At 38.8% G+C, this 22035-nt stretch overlaps 1 protein-coding gene across 4 annotated transcripts in view; it reads left to right on the top strand.

Moving 5' to 3' along the window:
* The window catches only part of SRGAP1 (SLIT-ROBO Rho GTPase activating protein 1), a 134846-nt gene that overhangs the window by 93550 nt on the left and 19261 nt on the right, over positions 1-22035 (top strand). For 3 of the 4 annotated variants that reach the window (XM_056516267.1, XM_056516271.1, XM_056516269.1), the window contains exons 7-15: positions 220-441; positions 1227-1328; positions 2497-2694; positions 2814-2898; positions 7113-7140; positions 9473-9575; positions 13261-13321; positions 13483-13560; positions 15094-15228. In XM_056516267.1, coding sequence (XP_056372242.1) covers positions 220-441; positions 1227-1328; positions 2497-2694; positions 2814-2898; positions 7113-7140; positions 9473-9575; positions 13261-13321; positions 13483-13560; positions 15094-15228 — 1012 coding nt within the window. Of the gene's footprint in view, positions 1-219; positions 442-1226; positions 1329-2496; positions 2695-2813; positions 2899-7112; positions 7141-9472; positions 9576-10082; positions 10117-13260; positions 13322-13482; positions 13561-15093; positions 15229-22035 lie in introns of all 4 variants that reach the window. The other variant, XM_056516268.1, reaches the window with a different exon arrangement.

Genomic DNA, 22035 nt, shown 5'->3' with positions numbered 1-22035 from the left:
CTAAAACTGTCCATTAATCTTTGCAACAGATTGAGGATACTAAATACTTGCTGTCTTGATCCCAGTAGAGTATTTTAATTTAGAAGATATTTTGTAAAATATTTCAAAGATAGAAAAAATTCAGGATGGAGAATTTTAGTGATGGTGTCAGGATTGTGATATTGGAATGGCGTTCCTCCTTTTAAATTTGTTTTCTTTTCCCTTTGTTGTTTTTTTTAGTGTTGTGATCTTGGATACCATGCTAGTCTGAACAGAGCCCTAAGAACATACCTTTCTGCAGAGTATAACCTTGAAACTTCCAGGCATGAGGGATTAGACATCATTGAAAATGCAGTTGACAGCTTGGAGCCACGCAGTGACAAGCAGAGATTCATGGAAATGTATCCCACTGCTTTTTGTCCACCAATGAAATTTGAGTTCCAGTCTCATATGGGTGATGAGGTCTGTACACTGACAAGTATCCCCACAGTGGCTGTTCTGTATACCAGGATAGAGAATTTATCATTTACCAAACTCTTTTACAAAGAGTTTGGTAAAAGCTACCCAAAAGTCAGTGGACCAGCAATAATATTTTGCAAAACTTGCAGCACTGTTTGCTACTTCACAGTTCTTGTGTAAAAACTGTTAAGGGTTACTATATTCTGTATCACTCACAATGATATTGCTATAAATCTGCTGGCCAGCCTGTGCTCAGCCCAGCACCAGTGTAAGCAGTGACTTTATGTCTTTACTACCTGCATCACTCATAACAGAGTTTGTGGGTGCTATTTGATAGCAGCTACAGGGCCACTCCAAATTTTTCGTGCTGCAATGCAGTCTTTTCCTCTTCTTCTTCCCCCATTTTATCATCTGGAGATTTTAGGCATACTGGGTACCCCAGCTGTGCCTTGTTCTGCTACACCAAAGGCCGGCAGAAAAGCAGAATTCCAAATCACCCATGTACATCTTATTTTCTGAAGGTAACTCCAGGGTTTGCATTTCAGTGTGGTACAAAAGCAGCAAAAAGCACACGTACAAAAAGGCTGTGCTCTTTGTTCATATGTAGTACATATTTCCACACCTTATAGCACATAAATACTTTAAATTTAGATGGGTACATTTTATTGTCTTTATTAAGGAAGCTTTGGTAGGAATTCACCTAGTTTTAAGAAGAACAACTGAAGACTATTGACTGGGGGGTTTATTTGATTACTTGCATCTTAAATCTCTTTTTGATTCTTTGTTAGGTTTGCCAGGTCACTGCCCAGCAAACTGTGCAAGCAGAGCTTATGCTTAGATATCAACAACTACAGTCACGATTGGCTACACTCAAAATTGAAAATGAAGAGGTAAGACTCTACAAGGGCTAAGCATTGAACATAGTTTTACGGAAGGTGCAGTGTTTTCTACCTTGCCAAAAGCATGTAAATGACCCTGAAGTGGCTCCAGTCTATATAAGTGGTTTTAATTTTAAAAATCAAATTGTGGCACATATGCTAAGGTAGATCTTCACCTGCTTTACAGAGGTTTGGAAACTTTGTCTTTTACCTGTGCATACATTCACATTACTGAGTTCCATGTTTGCAGATGCTTCAGTGTAAACTTGTTAGAACACATGTTTTTAAACTAATGTGAACAGAAAGCCACTGAGAACAGTTATTGTCTTCTGTGACCACCCTCTGTCCAGTCCTCAACTTGCTACTTCTGTAGTACAAAGGAATTTAAACTATCTTTTGTGGTAGCTGAGTCAAGATCTCTTATGCTTTCAGCTACAGCTATTTATAAGCATGACTTATGAATGCCTGTGATGGAAACAGCTCACCTAGCAAAATAAAATGCATTTTTTTGTAAAATATGGAAAAAACTATGCTGTTCTCTTTCCCCTGCTCTGGCAGTGGAAATAAAGGGCACTTATATCACAGTTAAGGCAATGTTCAAGTCCTTCAGTTTACATGAGAACCTGTTCCTAAAAGAAAACATAGAAATAATTTAATTTTTTCATGTACTTTACTGATAAGTTTTCAGGATGCCAGTTTTTCTCATTCTAGTTTGTATGTTGAATGTCTAAAACATAGTATTAATGTCAATGAGAGACGTACACTTGCATTCAGAAAGTCTCTCAAGGTAACAAAGATGGAAGGAGAAAGATGATTTTTTTCAGTGAAATGAAGTGCAGGGGCATAGGGGGAGAAACCATGTTTGACATGCGTTTGACACACTTCAATTCTAATTTCAAACAAATGCTTGAGTGCACTACAAAGCCAACACAAGGGTACATTACATTTGTGTTTGTGTTAGACCATGATAAAGCAGAGAACTAGATAGGATACCTGTTACACAGTTATCTGTTATAGCACACCTAACTTTTCACATTTTCACACCAGTTTGGGGGAGTGTGCCAGAGAATAACTGTGAGTAATGAGCTTCCTTTCTAAGCTGTTCCTATATATACATGTAGGAACATATATGTTATATATATTATGTGGCATTTGGCAAACTCTGCTTTTTTAATACCAGGTTAAGAAAACAACAGAGGCTACCCTGCAGACAATACAAGATATGGTCACCATTGAAGATTATGATGTGTCAGAGTGTTTCCAGCACAGTCGCTCAACAGAGTCTGTGAAGTCAACAGTCTCTGAGACATACCTGAGTAAGCCTAGCATTGCAAAAAGAAGAGCTAACCAGCAGGAAACAGAGCAATTCTATTTCATGGTATGTTGGTTGCTTCCTCATTCATGTGATGCAGACCAAACACCTGAAGTAAACATTATCCAGAAGTTCCTGGAATTTATGGGTCATGCATAGTAATAGATTCATCTGCATCTCTACAGAAATTCAGAGAATATCTGGAAGGTAGCAATCTCATCACAAAACTTCAAGCAAAACATGACTTGCTGCAGAGGACACTTGGAGAAGGTAAATATCACACAATAAACTGAAAAGTTATTCCAAGAAATGCCAAAGATACATAGGAAAAAATTACAAAACTTAAAGCTTAATTGTCCAGTAAACATAGATTTGATTTTTACCAGTCACAGTTTTGGTGCAGTGGTAAGAGTACACACAATAAATTGCTTTTATTTCTTCAACACATACTTATTTCCACTGCACAGATGTTTAGACAAATGACTCTATTTGGCAACAGAATTATTGAATGAAAAATCTCGTGCCTGAAAGGAGAGCGACACAGTGCAGGTTGATTTAAGAGCTATGAAAAATGTACTGTTTCTACATCCTAACATCCAGCTTCTGTTGACTTGAGGTGTTTTAAGACTTGGGATAGAGTGATCTTTTTAAAGCATACAGAATTATCCAAGATGCATCTTGTACAATGAACTCACTAGTGCAGCATTTCTAACAATGAACACTAATGTTCTTCTCGCAGCCTAAGAACTCAGTGGAATATTTATCAAAAGTAAAAGATGAAATTCTGATCTCACTAATGTCACTAGTGAGTTTCTTACAGACTTAATTTAGTGGTGCTTTTACAAAGTGTTTGCATATTGTAAACTTAAGTGAATGAAAACTTCATTAATAGCTCTATACCTGTTGATTATCATTATTGCACATAAAATTATTCCATTATAAATTACAATAGCAGAGAATTATCCATTTTCTGGAACACTGTCCACAGTTTTTAAAAAGTGCATCTTAAAATCTAAACCAAGTCAGCAGAAGTAAAGATCAAATGAAGTAAAGCTAAATTAAGGCAGCAATGTCACACACTGTGCACAGCTCCAGCCTATCTCTTACCATCCCTCCCTACACTTCCTCATGCACTGAAGGGAAAAGGGGAATTGCAGTACAAACCTTGAGGACTAGACACACAGAGTGGAACAGACTTGAGAGGAATTGAGATTACACCACAAATAATAACAATCCTCTCCTGGCTGTTAAAGACTGTGATTTAAAGTTTAGACTCAAGAAAGGAAACCTGTGTGCTAAAAGAATGACTTTAAAAGATGTGTCAGCTTATTTTCTTTTTACTGTCAAGTGTCTGTTGTTAGTCATATCTCTTCTTGCTTATTATACAAAAGCCCCAATCCCCACATCCCATGGAGGTGTCTGAACAGCTATTAGCAGTTCACTGGCTATAACCCAAACAAAGCCCCTGTCTAGGGAGTGACTGAGGCTGGGTGTAGGATATAAGCAGCATTTTCTTTCAAAACTGAGCTGTAGAAGATTGTAGCTGTTTTTAGGCAGCTACCTATCAGTTACCTTCTTTCTCATGGAAGTTTTCATTTAATAGATTCTTATTTTGAATGTGTGTGGTGAACAGTTTATTCATACAGAACAGTGTGCAGCTGACTGTAGTAAAAAAAGAGAACATTTTTCTTCTGGAAGCTCATTGAAAATGTATTTGGAAAAATACAGTGAAAGGGAAGGAGATAAAAGGCAACAGAATCTGCTGCATAAACCATGTTGGAAAAAAGTAAGGAAAGAATTGTTTGAAAGGAAACCTGAAGAAAAGCTTCTCAGCAGGGTGACCAAAGTGATAAATTGCCATTAGGCTTTGGGCCATTCTGCCATGCTGAGGCATGCTTGAACTATTCTGTTTGAGGAGTTTCCTTCTACCCACCATCTGTAACCCCCACGTAGTTAATCTGTGTTGCCCTCAGTGGTTTTGCACATTTTTGTTGTCCCAGCAGCATAGCATGGCACATACAAATAGTGCCTCAAATGTACACATTTACTTTCAAAGCTGATATTTGGAGTAAATTTTTACAGGTTAAAAAGTTTTAGTTTTTGCAGAACATGCCCCCTCTGGTTTAGGCACGTCCTGCATACGCTCCCACGCCTGGGATGGAGGACTTGAATTCTGAAAGTTTCTTGAATGGGGAGGATTGAAAGGATCAAATCACAGTGGAATTATGAATGTTATTTATGTAGCTAATATAGGAATGAATTTGTAGGACATGAACTGCTCCCCTCAAACTGCCTTTTCTGGAAACTTTCATATCAGCAAGACTGCAGACAAATAACAGTGTGCTGTGTGAAATAAAGCTAGGGAGAATGCAGGGAGAAGGAGTGGATTGTCCCAACTGCAAGTTTTCCTTGGGCATCCTTTCTTGCTTTTATTCAAAACTATACAGTGTAAGGATGTAGGCTGAATAGATCCAGGTTCCCATCTGGTGTCCACAATGTTAACAGCATTTGGCTTCTATTCTGGTTTATCACCTGCCTACTACAGTCTTGCTGTTTATGAACAGAGCAGATACATATTCGTGATCTGCACAGGGATGATAGATGAAGTGCTCTGTGCTGAATCTGCATCTACAGACTTGGAAGGAAAATAAGAAACACTCAAATGAAATTGATACTAAACAGAGGAAGCACACTGATGCTCATATTAGTCCTGATCCAAAGGTCATCTATTGAAAGAAGAAATTACCAAAGCAAAGGGAAATGCAAGAAAGAAAACATGGAGTTGTAGAAGAAATTGCCCCTAAGGCCCAGACACCTTTTGCCCTAAATTTAAATATCAAAGATTTGTTTAAAATCCCCCAGGCACAGCATTTGTAACATCTTCTGTTTTACTAACATTTATTATTGGGATTCTTAGTCTCAGTGAACTTCTTGAGTAACCTGAGTAGGGAGAAATCCCTGGTTTACTCTCTTTCTGTAAAAGGTTATTTTTCATATTCTTCTTTCATCTCTCTTTTTCACTTATCTAAAATAGATGCCAACATGTCTTACTGTCAGAGATTGTTCCCAGAGCTTTTTCTTTGTGCTGCTTTGAGGGGATCCACACTCTTCTAGTACTGCAAAATGTATTTTTAGACTAGGGTCTTCAGTACTGTGCAGTACTTTGCATGCATCTGAGCGCTGGCACATAATACTATTCTTTTCATATCACTGTTACTCATTCTTCCTGGAGTCTGAAAAGCTGGTTTGGTGTCACTTTTGAATTGGGAAGCTTCACCTAGCCAAAGCGAAGCTCAGAGTGATTTTCAGAGGTTGTATCCATAGTTCTGTTCACTGGCATGGGTGTTTAATTCTTCCCTAATACCTTACTTGAACCTGTTGATAGTGAATTTTGTTTCCACTGTGTGTCACTTAACCCCTTTAAAGGGCTTCATAGTTTTGTCAGGATTTGATACAAAAGTATTTCAGTTATCTGCACAGTGCTCTGGCTCCTTAGCTGCTGTGATCTCTCAAGATATTAATAAATACCTTATGGATTGCATAAATGGTGCTAATGGGAAGGCTTGAGTAAATGGCTGTTGCATTTTTTGCCATGATGAAAAAAAGACCATTGTAATTCCACTGGGTTTTCCTTTTCTTCACTAGTTTTTGATCAGTGAGAATATTTTGCCACACTATCCATGGCTGTTTAGTTTCTTTAGTCACCTCCCGTGAAGAAAGTTACCAGTGGCTTTTGAAAGCTTAAGTAAATTAATTGAACTGATTCTTTGTTATCCAGTATTTTATTGACATGTTCAAAGATTTTTAATGAATTAATAGGGCACAATCTCCCTTTGGCAATGCTGGGCTCATTGGAATTTACCATACCATGTTCTTTGTCCTGTTTCATTATTTTGCTTTTCATTATGATAAGTCAGTCATGCCTGATTTGCTGTTCTCTTCATCTGCAAAGGAGCTTTTCTGGAATATGATATTTGCTTCTTTACAATTCCCTGCAGCTCTCTATGGTGTTTTTCAGTGATAGTGTTGTACTTTTTTCCTGCAATACACAGGGAAAAGAGTCTTCTAATTACTACTTGTGTCTAGAGCCCTGCATTTTCAGCACTGAACAGGTTTAGGCACAAGGCATAGGGGGAGATGTAATCTAATCTTGGCACAGCTCTATTTCCGTACTGATTTAGCCACTGAAACATATGAGCACCAACAATAGACATTGTTTGAAATTTGACTTGAAATTATTTACAGTATCAAGTGACTCTCTATCTTTGGTAGGTTTCTTTAAAGTTCTTCATTAACATGGGTTGTGTTTAAGTGGAACTGTGGAGATAGTAGGTAACTACATGCCCTGTTTGTTGTATAGTTGTGTATCTTTTGCTGGTAGTGTGAAAGTTAGGACTAAAAATAATTTGCTAAGTATAATTCAGATACAAAAAATTCAACCTAAAACCTACAAATCATTGTTTACTGTTTATTGAACTTTCTAGGTCACAGGGCTGAATACATGACAACAAGGTAAGATATTTTTATCTGACTTGGTTTAGAATTAAAAAATAGGTAAAATCTTAGATTTTACAAATTTTAGAACAAGTAAGGCTTGTTGCTGTTGTTACATAAATTATGTACAGACTCTGTGTGTTTTAACTTTCAGCATTTCTGTTTCAGCATGCTGATGAGTAAAGGATCACACCATTCATCTTCCTCATTTTTGTGAGCTGCTTTGGCCAGTGTCAAGGGTGGCACACGCTGGGAGATCGTTAAAAATATTTGTGAATCACACATCAAATTTGGAAGTTGCAGGGGGCCCTTTAGTGCCTGAAAAGAAATATATTTTCAGTTGTCAGAGATACCTTGACTCTCAGTTAGTACTTCACTTGGTCAGGATACACAGTTGAAAAAACCTAGTAGGAAGATCAATTTGGACAATGGGCTGTGTCTTTGATAATCTAGCTCTGGACACAAATACCTACCTTCCCTAGCATCCATGTGTTCCATACTTAAATGGCTCAATATATCCACAAAAGAGAAGGGATTCAGTGTTAGATCTCCCAGCTTTGTACTGCACATACTTTTTCAGTTGTGTAATGCCACACCTTTGAAGCTGCCTCCAGATATAAACCCAGATAAGCTCTGCAGCCCCCAGAGACTAGGAGTGGGCCATGGCAACTGCTTGGATTTGCAGCTGCTGCTTGTATTTATCACTGCTACAGGCAGTGTGCTCTGCTAAAGCAGGAACACCCATCCCAGCTTGCATGGTCTTACTCTCCCCTTCCCTTTCCATGCCCAATCCTTGCCCAATGCCTCAAAGAACCATCTTTCCAGTGTTCCCAGGACATCTCTACAGACTTTACACCACATTTTTTTCCACCACTCCGTGTTCTTTGCTAACTCTGTAAAGTTGGACTTACTCAACTACTTCCCTTACATGACCTCAGTTGAAAAGTGGTTACAAATCAGAGCATTCCTCCCAATTGCTGATATTCATTCTGACAACTGTACCTTTAACTCTGCCTCCAGGTGCTACCATTCTGGGAATGCATGGAAATCAACAAGTTTATGTCTAATGAGAAAAACTTCCTTTCTTGACTCCAATGCAGGCGACTCATCAGGCTCACATCATCCTAAGTTCCCTGCTGTCTAAACTGCTGAAAGGAGATGGTGGATTTAGCCAATGATTTTACCTTAGTAAAGTGGGGGAGCAGTGAAGCCATCTTACCTCATATCTTCTCACAGCTGATCACTTGGAGAAGGATATTCTGAGGAGTAGGGCCTGCCCATCTCTTCTCAGCTTTGAGCTGGGCCTTGCCTGTTGCCCCAAGGTTCAGTTATGTTTCCGGACTATGAAACGTAAACATAAATGTTCTTTAAGTTCAAAGTTCAATTGTAGAAGGGAAAAGGATATCTTTAAAGATGAGTTTAAAATTGCAGATCATACTCAAACAAACTAAAATCCCACTGCTGAATGCTCTGTGCCTTATTGTTTCTCACTGATTCCCCAAAAACATTTGATTTTTTGCTAAGCCCAAAAAAACGTATAGAAACTGCTGGCACATGGGAACTAAGGAAGCTGTTGGCATATAGCTGTTGGCCTGACATTCACAGTGTTTGTGACCTAGAGAAGGGTATTTATTTCCTGTAATCTCTTTCAGTTGTAGTCACCACGTGTAACAAATCTGGAAAAATTTTGCAGACCAAAGTTCTGTGTGTTCTTCCTTTACTTCCTTATGTGTTATGCTGGTTTTATTTATTTGTTCAAGTTGATATACTTTTAATTCAATTAGCTAACTAGCAAGGTGTTGCTTTTCATGGGTGAAGTTGTTGATGGTTGGATGTGCAAGGCTAAAGCTGTTAAATCTTCCTGGCTCTAGTTGAAAATGCAGACAGTTTGGTTTTGAAGCATCTTAGGAGTGTGCTGAGTAGATTTAATTTGCATTTGAAGTTCCTCCAAAATGAAGCAACTTTTCTGCTTGATAAGAGGTGTGTTGAGTGGTCTGTGTTCTGCTGTGGCTGGCAGGATGAATTCAGTGGTTGCTGCACATTTTATGCATGACCACAACAAAAAAGGCCATTCCAATTGTGCAGCGTTTGGAATAAATTTATATGGTAAAACTGCGAAACAGGGATTCATAGAGAATGTCATTATTTATCCATAAGTAATTTTTAACAGGGAAATTCTCCACTCTTAAATGTGTTACATTTAAATTTGATGGAAAGTCTTTATTTGATAAGTATTGTGTTTATTCCTCCCTTTACAATGTTCTGTTGTTTTGCCATGAGTTTACAGACATATCATTTTATTGCATGTCTTGATTCTACCTTGCTCAGTAATCATATTCCCTTCCCTTAGGCCTCCAAATCTTCCCCCTAAGCCCCAGAAACACAGGAAGCCCAGACCCCGATCACAGTGTAGTGCTAAGTTGTTTAATGGTGATTTGGAGTCGTTCATCAAGGTACTGGCACCAGCCACCCCAGTGGCTGATCTCCACACTTCTTGCTATAATGGTCACCACCTCACAGAAGCTGAGGCAGATCATTATGTTTGAGTCTGGCCGGGGGCTCTTCTTTCCTGGTTGATCAATATAATACTTCCTGAAGTCAAAGGGAAAGAGGGGAATTAGTTTCTCACATTAGCCTTCCTACAATTGTGTTAATCAAGAGGAATAGTATTGTCAGCCTGCTTTTAATAGGGAACTTAGCTTCATGTAGAAGATAGGATGTAGTGGTGCATCCCACAACTCACCACAATTTCCTGTTTTCTATTTTCATAACATCCAGTTTTCAAGGTCTGTGGAGAAGCAGTATTTCCCTGGATTTGATATCCAGATTTTGATTTCCTATGACTTTAGGAATTTATTATATTGTTTGAAATTGTGATCACCACTATTCTGGATCTTGTATCTTTGCTGTATTTACTATCTTCTTCTTTCTCCTACTTTTATTTCTAATAATGCTTCTAGCCGAGGCCGAAGGAACTCTCACACGAGACATCAGGTATAGTTCTGGTGACAGGAGAACCAGCTCTGCCTCGCTCTCGGGTTGCATTCCTGCCTGGCTCTAAATAAGTTCTTTCACAGACCTGGAGGTAGAAGTTTGCATTAAGAAATGAGTGTACAAATATAGCAGGCAAAACTAAACCAGAGCAGAACTCTGGAGGGATTATAGTCTTAAATGATGGATATTTTATTACTAATTTTCAAGGACCCACCCATATCACAGTTTGTGTCTCTGGACGCTAGCTGACACAGCTACAGGAAAGAAATCTTTAAAAATTTGTAAAAATACATTTATGAATGCAGTGAGTAAAATTCTTGACTGCAAGCACTGTGAATTGGGTTTGAATGTTACAGGGATTTTTTTTCTTGTTCAGTGTAGCCAGTGGCAAACATTTTGCAGAACAAATTCTGTGCTCAGTGGCACTGTACTGATTTAGCTGTCTTTGAATCAAGCTTTCAGCCATCCTCAGCACTACTAAAGGGAAAATGTTTACTATTATTTTTATTGTTACACAGGAGGTGCTGTGAAATGCAAAGACTTTGAGAAATGATCACATGATAAAATAGATAAGTATCACGAGCAGTTTCTTGCTTAAGGGTGAAAGTAAGCAAGGAAGCAGGAATTCTCACAATGAAAGCCCCTAGACTAAAGAAGAACAAAGCAAATCAGGAGAAATGGTACCCCATAATTTTCCCTCACAGAAAAAAGGTTATAATCCATTGCAATGTGCCTGATAGGGCTTACATCCAATGGGGAGTCCTAGATAATTAATATTTCAAAAGGAAAGAGGGCAAAAAAGCTGGTAGCCTTATGCCATTTGCTCCAATGTGGGAGCTGTCTTAGGACAGCATCTCTGCCCAAGACCATGTCATTCCTGATAGGGATGGGTTATTTTGACAGGCACAGCTAGTGAAATATAGTATCAGGCCAAACTGCTTTTTGTTAGAATTTTGCATCATAAGAAATTGTAACTATCACAACATGCATTCACTGACTGCACACATCAGATTAAATTCACAGTAGCAGTAGGGTCACTGTTCTTGACACTCGCCATCACCAACACAGATTGTTACTTCAAATTATTTTCCTTTGATTAGATCCAAAAGGCAAAGCTGTTTAGATTATTTCAGGGTATTATTTAAGTACAAAATTTTATGTGGTTCTGAACAGATTCTCCAAAACCAAATATGAAAGTGATTTGGGTTTTGAGTATTTTTGTAATTTCTTACTGCAAACACTATCTTTTCCTCGGCTTTACATTCTTTGCATGAACCAACATACTAACAGGAGATGTGGGTGCATGTTGTGCATTTTTTCTAATACTTTGCTTTTCTGGAGAGCTGGGCTGCTCAGTGTTGGTGAAGATGATGGTGTTCCTATGTTTAACAACTGACCTGTTCCAAGGGGTTTTTTATTTAGCTGCTGCCGAACCATGACACAAGTCAAAGAGGAAATGCTGATCCAGCCACTACTGGTCCTTGGCTAGCCAGTCTTTGCTGGGTTTTAAATTAAAAGACAAACAAGCCACAATTTAAATTGCATAGTTAGTGATAACAGTCTTTTGTAAGCCCCACTAAAACAGCACAGAGTACATGTTAGATTAGGGGTTAGGTTACCTCAGGAAGTGCAATGTTTCATTGCTTTACTGTGTGTTATTTTTCAAACTTGTTTAGTTGGTTTTTTTCTGCTTGAGCTTATTTCATAAACTTCCCATTAGTGTAGTATAGATTAAAAAGAAGTACTAATTGTAAGAGGAAGTGTGTATTCTAAGTCACAAGGTGCTTTTGAATTAATGATTTTATAATTCAGACTGCTTTTATACTAAATTTCCAAATGAATTAGTCAATTGTCTGAGCCCTTACATATTGGAAGTTCATTTGGAAAGAAAAATTACAGCTTCCAAGACAAGAAATTCTAAGATTATTTATGAACCAGTAATTTCTGCAACATAAGCATCAATTTTTCCAAATAATTTTAAATCATATTATTTATGTCCTTAATCTGTATTTGATAACTTGTGGTCACTAGTGTGCTTGGGTTAAAACATCCATTTTTTAAAGTGTAAAAGCAAAAGGTTTCCAATGGTTCTTTTGGAAAAGAAGCAGTTTAAAAGAAAAAGACAAGTAACTCACTGAAAATTAATGTATAGTCAACTTCTCCCTCTCCCATCACAAATGCTTTTTATCCTATTTTAAAGCACTTTTGTGTAACTGAAAATGTAGCTACATACTTGCTGCTATATCACTGCTGAGATGAGGAGCTGTGATTCCAGTGATGCCAGTGGCAGGTGGAGAGATACAGGCTGTGACCTCCCTTTCCCAGTAACCTTGTGTGTGTAGAGATGAAGCAGCTGAGCCACATGCTCAGCTCAAAGTAGCTGCAGTTCACCACCCAGGGATTGCCAGCCAGTTAGAGCAGCCAGAAACAACCTGCCAGGCCATCACCTGCCCCGTGGTAGGGCACACAAACCAGCAGAGCCCATAGCAGTGCTCTCAGTCAGGAGGGAGACATTGTGGTATCCCATGCAATGTCATTTGGTGGCTCTGCTCCAAGAATATTTCTGATAGTCCAGCAAATCCAGAAAAGCCTTGTAAATTGTTCGTAATAAACTTCTTTTTACCAAAAAACAAAAACAAAAACAAAACCCTACCAAACAACTAAAAAACCCCACATTGAGGAATTGGGTCCTGTGTAATTAGGACTTTCTTCACCAGGAAAGGAAAGGTCACTTAAATGGATGCAGAGGGATCATCTTCATAATGAATTATTATTTTTAATAATAATCTTTTTAAAAGGCAAATTTACTGCTTTTACTCATTTTGCTTCAAAAATCTAAAATGCATGCATGAGCTTAGATGTCACATACAGTGTTAGCCACATATGGTGACAGAGGTAGAGAACTGTATTTTCCAATTAAATTATTTTAAGGACCATAATCCTTTTCTTTGCCTGTTCTTTTTCCTCCCTCCCTGAATGGGAAGGGAATTCTGTTAGAAGTGGTATTTTTTCTCAGGTGATTTTTTGCCAGCACTGTATGTCCATCTAGATTGACCAAGAAAGTGTATTTTCACATTGAGGCCATAGCAGGGTGGTTTCCTCTTTCTAATCTGCAGCTCACTCATTCTGCTCTTGTTTTTGCAGGATTCAGGGCAAGTCATTCCTCTTATTGTGGAAAGCTGTATCAGATTTATAAATTTATATGGTAAGCTCTGAAAAAAAAAGATGTCATTTCGTTATTACCCTGACTTTTTCATATATCTTTTACATTACATTTAGCACCACAGCTTTGTTTTTAAAATACAGATTTAAAGTATCTTAAAAAATAAATTAATTTCTTACCACTCTCTCCCATCTTTTCTCCAGGTCTTCAGCATCAGGGAATTTTTAGAGTGTCTGGTTCCCAGGTGGAAGTCAATGATATTAAAAATTCATTTGAGAGAGGTAATTGGATTTTCATTTATTTGAGCATCTTAATACCTGACATTTAAAAATCTTTTAAATTCTAATTATTTTCTTGGCTGTTTAGCCAGATTGTCTATACTGTGTGTACTGCACCTAAAACTTTTCACCATCACTTGCTTAAATGTGAAGTACAATGATGACATGGGCATGTTTTCCCCCATTATGTCCTAGGAGCTTTGGGGTTTTTCTCATTTCATTTAGACAAGATGAATGACTCTTCAATCAGCTGTAAACATTAGTTTTTTTGTTAATGGTAAACTGCAAATAATAGCTTTTTTATATTTTATTTTAAAGATCCTCAGAAAAGAAAGGTAATGGGTTTAATTTGATTCAAGAGACTACTTAATGAAATTTGGAAGTCCTGTTGTTTGGTCTCCTGGAATATGAGTACTCAGCTTTCTGGTTCTTCTGCCAAAGTTGCATCACCATCCAGGAAAATAGGGGGTAAAAAAAAGGGTCATTCAATTTTTCATTCCCAAAGGAAACTTCAGCCCCAGAGGAGGAATTAAATGAAAAATGCCAGGAAGTAAAACCAGCTTTTTCAATATCAGTGACTTGCAACACCCAGCCTAGGATTGCTCTGCTAAGGAAACCAGGATCCAGCCATCCTCCAACTATGTTAAAGCAATCCTTATTACAATTTTTTTAAATCTTGCATTCTTTTTTTCTTGAGTCTTAAAAGCTGGATTGTTTTAATTTCTACAGAAAATTAAAACTTCTGCAGATCATCTGTTAATGAGAAAACCCTTGTAGCAAGAAGTCTTGTGACTAAAAGCATGAAAAAATGTGCAAAGTATTTTGCTCCCCAGTATTAGTTATATATATCTTGTTAAACCTGATCTTTTCTTTGACAAGATACATAAAGCAGCTGGTTTCACTTGCTAAGTGAAGCCACATCCCTCCATTCTGCAGCTTTTATATGTGCTTATTAACTCCTCCTTCTAGGTAGTGGCATCCTTGAAAATCCATACATAAAGTGTTTCAAAATAAAGATTAAGCCTTTAAAATTACATAAATAAAAATACATTTATAAATAAATAAAATAGTGCAGTCATGGCTGAGGTTTCAGGTTTTCAACAAAATGGTTGCACATATTCCTGATGCTTTTAACTTTTTAGAATGAAGACACATTTTCAATTCAAGGAGTGGTCTAACTCCATTTGTTCTATGTAGGGCTCCAAAGAAAAGTCTGCAAAACTCTACTCAGTTAAGAGTGTTTGGCTTTTCTATTTTATGAACTGTAAATCACAACATGTCCATAAATACCTAGCTGGAAGTTCAGGACCTAAGAGATCACTTGGTTATGTAATTTTAAGGAAGCTTTATTTAGGCTGCCTTTTTTTAGTTTAATCATAGCCTGGGATTTCTAAATTAGTGTTTATTATCTTACTTGAATGCTTGCATTGCCAACTCCCACACACTAAAAACAAAAACCACCCAAAATGTCACTCAGTAATGTCCCATGCAAGAATGCTCCTGCATGTGTTTCATTCACTTTATTTACTTTTTTAGGTGAAAATCCTTTGGCAGACGACCAAAGTAACCATGACATTAACTCAGTTGCTGGAGTACTGAAGCTCTATTTCCGAGGGCTGGAAAATCCTGTCTTTCCTAAGGAAAGATTTAATGATCTTATTTCTTGTATCAGTAAGTAGAAATTTCTGGTTTTTCTCAATATAATTTTACTTTCACATACACAGTAGTAGCCTGAAAAAAGAGCTAACTTCACAGATTTTCCTGAGTTTGCTGTGTGTAGCAGTCTGGCTCAGTTGTTAGTCATACTCACAGCTGTGGTTGTTCCCTTTTTCCATTGGGATTAATGTACAGTACAATTCTTTGTTTAATAGGGCAGGAAGAATATTTTTTGGTACAAGGGATAGTTAAATTTAAACACTATTATTTTCCTCTGTGCACTGAGGCAGACAGAAGCGAATGAAGTCATGGACATGCAAACAGATTGTGTTACTTTCCAAGGTTTTCATGCCCCACAGCTTGTGGTCAGCACTGGTGAATAAGTAACAACTGCTCAACATTGTGTGATTCTGGACCTTTATTGTGCTCAGCTGAAAACCACTGATCCAACCCAAAAAACTCTTGGGTGCAGGGAGGGAGGGGAACAGCTGAGTGTTGTCTGCAGGAGAGCCTGGTCTGCCTTCCCACACACGAGTTGTAATGGGATGCCCTGGAGGAGAGTTGCATGATCAGTGCACTGCTAGTGCTCATAGCCAGACACGGAGAGGCTGTAGTAATTTGGAAAGTTGTCAGTGGATGAGTGAATTACTCTGACATGCACAAAACCTCCTCCAGTTCACTGACCCCTGCAGGTGTTGAGGGGTGAGACTTGCTGTTCCCTGTGGGCACAGTGGTCAGAGGATCTAGCTTTGAGGAAGAATTTCCTTTCTGCCCTTCCTTTATAACTTGCCTCTTTCAACTGGAATGGAGAAAGAGGCAGTTTCACAGGTAGTGAGAGCCAGTCCTTTGGGGTATTAATTAGGTCAGGCTCTCCAAAGGGTTGTTTTGGCAGAGGTCTCAGCCCAGCAGGCAGGGCTGCCAGTTGATGGGTGCACAGTGTCCCAGGCTGGCAGTCAGATGTGGTTTTTGGCTCCCTACTTGGGGGACACAATGTGTGTGGTTTGCTTCCCACACAGGGAGGATTGCAGTAATTTCTCCTGGAGGTTACAAACACGTGGATCACTGTGACCACGTCTATGTGTGGTGTTTTGATGTTTTTTTTGCAGGATTTTCTGCAGCTGTTGCTATTTACAGACTTGTGGCACTGAGTAGTTCTAAAGACCTGAAAACCACAGTTTAGCAGTGTGATCCCTGATGCTGAGGGGGCAGTGCCCTTTTAGGAAGCATAATGCTGGTTCTGCTTCAGTTCAGCTTTAACTGACTGTGGTGCCACAGCCCAGAAAATCTCTGCAAGTCATAGAAATTGAAATCTAAAAAATCATTTTGACTGATGATCTTCTGCATGACAGAGATGATAGAACTTTGCCTAATAATCCTGCACCAGTTTCCATAACTTCTGGATGAATCAAAGCATATCTGCTGGAAAAATTTGTTGATTTACAATTATAAACTAAATTGTAAAATGCTATGAATGAGAGCTCAGTTTAGAGAGATTATACAAGTGAATGCTCAGGAGATGCAAAGATACTTGCCCAAAATAGCCTTTTAAATGTGTTCCAAGAAGAGGAACCTGGTTGATTTCAGAGTTCTCATTCACTCTCGAAGGTGCTGAAGAGGGAATGGGGTGCATGGAAAGAGGGTGGAAGTTCAATAGACTGAGCAGATGTATGTGGCACCTGCACAGGCAGGAGAGATTCACCAGCCTTTCAGAGCATCACTGTCTGAGAGGGTTTCAATTCAGTTATCCTGAAAAAGTATTTATTTTGTTTTTAAGAAAAATGGCTGTGAATACTAGATCCCTAGTGCTAGATCTTGTTTTCCATAGAAAATATCCAACTATTGCATGTTCCTAGAAGGCAATTAATTATTTTCTTGTGAAAGGGTTGACAGCCTTTTATTTAAATAATGGTATCATCCAGCAGAACTGAAATCAGTAACAACAATAGCCTGGAACAAAGTCACTGCTTTTCACAACAACATTTTTAAATGTTTATTGAGAAAGAGGTGTTGCCATCTGATCCTGGTTTAGACTGAGTGTTCTCTGAGTGCTCATGAATCTGGATCATCATCTCTGAGAGTTTGTCAAAACATGATGTAATGACTGAGTAGTTCTGCTAGCTTTGACTTCTGCTGTTGCTGTTATACAAGAAAGCAGAGGATTTTAGTCTGGTAATATGTTGTAAGAGTCCAAGATATGTTTTCTTACAGGTTTTGGGAGAAGCATGGGGGATGATTTTGTTGTTTGGTTTGGTTTTCATGAGATTATTATCATTAGGGGCATGCTGAAATGGCATATCAATGCCTTCAGCACAGAGAGGAGAGTAAAGTGTGGACCAAGGTGAGACAAAGGGGATTTTGTCTTTGAGCACACCAGGGTGAGTTTACTTTGTGTTGTCACAGTGGGGGGAGTTTGAATGAAGTATGAGGAAAGAAGCAGCTCTTGTGCCTTGCAGCCAGAGCCATATGAGAGAGCCATGTTGAGAACAAGGTTATCTTCTGGTTATCTGAGAAGCCTGAGGTGGAGTTTTTTTACAGCTGTGTACTAGTCTATGTGCGTTGTTGAATGGTGCACCACTTCCAAGGAATAAGAATGCTTTATTGGGAAAAAAAACAAAAACAAAACAAACCAGCATTTCGAAATAGACTATGCAGTACATAGGTGGTACATACTGTCCATAGATTGTGGATCTAAAACACCAATTCCATTGCTATATTCTAACATTAACTCTGGATATCATGCAGAAAGGAGAATTGTCTAGACAAGATTTCTCCTTCATTTCAGACTTTGAATCAGTCATAGTTCTATTAGGCTTTTTTCTGTTCCTATGGTCCTCACATATTATGTATCTTGGTTTTCCTGCTAATGGGAGCAGGGCCAGAGTCCCTTTTTCTGTGAGAACTTAGGTTACTGTAATTTCTTTAGATCACAATTGACACATAAAGTCTAGGAAACTTTCACTTGTTTAATTAAGCATTTTTAAATACTCTTAATTCATACTGCATTCATGATCTGAAAAACAGTGGGAAAAGGAGTAAACATTATTTTCAAATAGTTTTTTAAGATAAATGTCAGTGTGGTTTCTTAATTGTTGGCAGAAATTGTTACAGAAGGGGAGAGGGAGAAAGCAAATTTGTAAAGTTAATGTTCACATAAAACCGTAAAAGGGCAGAATGTCACACATTTTATATGGAAATGTAATGTTGCCAGTGAAAAAAGCCTTGAAAATGAAGTATTTAGTTATGGATGTCAGGCATAATTGAGGCTACAGCTGCAAAATGAACCTTTCCTCAGTACGGCTACCAAGAAATTCCTTTACATTTATGCATATATTTCCAAATGAAATAGAGCATTGTGAGTTAATGCTTTCCATGTTGTAAATACAGTGGAAACAATGTGAAATTACTATGATTTTTATGGCAATTTGTATTAATTACACTCATGAGAACAGTGTTATTTTGTTTGAGCTTATGATCTAATTTAGATAAAATTTGGGCCAAGTTATATGTGCTGGGCCAGAGGAAGCATGAAAGGTAGAACAGAACATAAAGAATCCATCTGATTATGGACCATAATTGTTTATTTTCATCTTAAGGAATGGCTACTCTTGGTCCCAGCAGCATTCTGCAATCCAGAAGAAAATCCAAGGTTGGGGTGGGAAGGAGGAGAGTCTCAGTAAACTTCTTTCTTCCCTTTTGTAGAAACAGATTGGGCCAAAGACAAGGAAAGTATTTGTAACAGGAGCTATGTGGAGGCAGAAAGTGCAGAAGCTGAGCTCAGTAAGGCTGGCTGTTACTCACTTCACTGCTGGGGGACTGCAGTTTCTCTCCTGGTGTGAGCTCTTACACACATGACTTACTGAAGTCCACATTTACATAGATATAGCTGTGGCATGCAGCAGCAGACACACCTCAGCTATTCAGACTGCTTAACATCTGCCCAAAGCATTACAGTTCTTCATGGTTTCATCTCCCTTGCTTTAAATTTCATAGACAAAATGGCAAGATGAATGAAAACTTACATCTTTTTTCCTTCTGATTTTTGTTATTTTAGTCCTTTGCCACTAGCAGTGCCTGTTTACCTAAAGACATAAATGTTTTGAAAGAAAATTATTTTTTATGCTTTTCCAGACTATTGTCCATTACTTAAAAAATAAAAAACTACTATGAATTGTCAACTCTCCATGAAGAAATTTCAACAATATAGGAAGTGTTTTCTTCCCTAAGTGACAGTGGAGACTGCTGGGTTTATCCTCCTGTAATGCCTTCTTAAATAGATCTGAAAAAGCTGCAAGTGGCATTGCTGAGTTAATAAATACATATCTTTGAGCTGGATTGGACTCATCTACCAAAATGAAAAGAGGCACAAAATTGTTAACTGCAGCACTAATACATATTCATGTATATAACTTGTCAGCTGCAAATTGACCATAAAAATTACATCTGCAAGTGTAACTCAGTCCCATTTGACATTCACAGGGTGTGTAAAATATGCATTAGGCATTCACTCTGTTACTAGTAGTAGGCACTACACCAAGTGGAAGTAGCAAGTAACCCCCACAAAGTGGTATTACATTGGATTTTATCTTTCAAAGCCATGGTCCTAAAGTAGAGAGACATCTTACATTACCGTTGTTTGCTTCCTCCTCTGTGCTACCATTGCTGTGAAATATACTTACCTTGCACAGCTCTGGATGTTATTGTAACACATTTCATTAGTTGCTGACACCAGGTTTCTCCTTCCATATGTTTTGATCAGTAATATCTTCCCTTTGCCAAATGTTTGCAATCCTGTTCATATAGAGATTGGCCCCTGGAGGCTGACTCTTAGGAGAGGCTGGTTGAACGTTTGCAATCCAGAACTGATGTTTCAAAGCTGTGCCTGCTCCCAGGCTGAACCTTTTCAGTTGGATAACCATGTCTCACCTCCAGTGCAGGAGAGGCCATGTGTACAACCAAGGACAGTGCTTCCTTTAAAGTAAAATAACAGAGTAGTTTGCAGCTGTCCAGTTGGCCCAAAATACTTTGAAAACACCAGTCATTGCTCTCTTGCAAAAGACTTGTATTCTGCATGGGTCTGGTAGGCAGATGTGTCAGACCAGAACTCCAAAAGTTTTCCATTGCTCTGAGAACTGGGAACTAGAAAATAATAACCATTTATCTGTGTGATATTTACTTGACATTAGTCTTGATTTGTAGTTGATATTTCTGTGTCCTTCACAGAGGTCTCTCTTCCCTGTCTCTCTCCACAGTCAGAAAAAATACATTAGTTCCCACTGTGTTTGGCCTTGCCAGAGGCTTGTCCTCTTGCTTGTCTTTGGGAATATGAGTCTCATCATATCATTAGAGTAATGAACCAGTTTTCAAATCCCCTGATTTCTATTTCAGCTCAGCAGTTAAATTGTCTTACTAGGGCAAATCATGTAATATCAAGCACTTCCGTTTTCTTAGCTGAGAAATAGGTAATACCTCACAAGGCACTCAGGTGAAAAAAATCAGATTAATGAAAAAAGTGTCTCCAACAGAACTACTGTGAGAGGGGAGACAGCTTTCTCCAGCATGGAGCTTGCCAGTATTTCCTTGCAGCAACCCGCTCATAGCTTGGATTGCCCTTCTGCCCTGAAGCTCTCTTTAGCAAAGCCAGTGGAGGCAAAGCAATGCTTTAGCTTTCCTCTGCATGGGAAGCAGCAGAACTGCAAATTCCTTCTTCCTGCATGTAAAAAGATTGCTCTGTATTCATTCCATTTTTCCTGAGTACCCAGACACTCATGTACTGCATACACTCAAGCTACGATGAAATTCAGCTCCACATTTAAAAGCAGCATGCAAATGCATTGCATCATTACCTAGGTTTAAACCAAATCAGTGCTGGGAAATAAAAGCCTCTTGAAATAATGTAGAAAGCACATAAATTTACCACTTGACAGAAGTTTGGATTTTCAATAAAGGGACTTTCATGGAAACTGGGTCTGGGTTACCAGGAAGGTACTGAAAACACACCCATCTCATTCAAGCATGTATGGCTTGTAACTGCTTCAGCATGGAGTTCAGGTCACTTCTAGTATTTAGTACTGATCATGCCCCTGGTGGGACAGCTGGGATAGTTCAACACATGACTACACAGCCAGAACCTCTGTTGCTACTCTGCCATCTCTGCTCTGCCTCCTGGGACTGGTTCCTGACTCATGCATCCTGTCAAACTTGTGTAGGAATGCTTGGAGGAATTGTAGTCAGCAGGGACCACAAGTACACTGGAGAGTGTGATAACTACTGAGTGGTAGCTGCCTGCCAGTGTGCCCCATCCTGGTTTAGCTCACTGGTTTAGACAGAGCCATTGCAGCCATACAGGCAACACACTGCTAGAAGGAGCTGCTCAATCCACTTTGGGTCCTAGCCCAGTGCATTTCTCAGGTCTGATTTGAATTCAGCAATAACTGAACCTGGCCCAGGACCAATCTCCAGAATTGTCTGAAGGAGGCAGGACTGTAGCACAAGGCGTTAGCCAGGAAAGGCTGTAATGCAAGTCCTGGAGTTGCATCAAAACTCCCCTCCAGCTTCCCGTGTGCAGCACACAGTGCTGCTGAAGCAGGAGTGTTGGAAGATGCATTGGGATGGGAAAGGGGAACTGTAGTTGCTCTATGGATCCTCACTGTGCAGACAGCTCCCAGACTTAGCATGTCCGGCTTGAGCTGATTTCCAGCTAGTGTTTGGGTTCAGAGTGACTCATTAAGTCATTAATTATACAGCTTGTCAGCAGTCCTTTTTCCTACCAGCTCTGCAGCAGCTCACCAGGGACACTGTCCAGCCTTCAGGGTCTCTGCTGGG

The sequence above is a fragment of the Oenanthe melanoleuca genome, chromosome 1A, assembly GCF_029582105.1.
Source record: "Oenanthe melanoleuca isolate GR-GAL-2019-014 chromosome 1A, OMel1.0, whole genome shotgun sequence".
NCBI classification, from domain to species: Eukaryota; Metazoa; Chordata; class Aves; order Passeriformes; family Muscicapidae; genus Oenanthe; species Oenanthe melanoleuca.
This window is presented reverse-complemented; position numbering and strand designations above follow the sequence as displayed.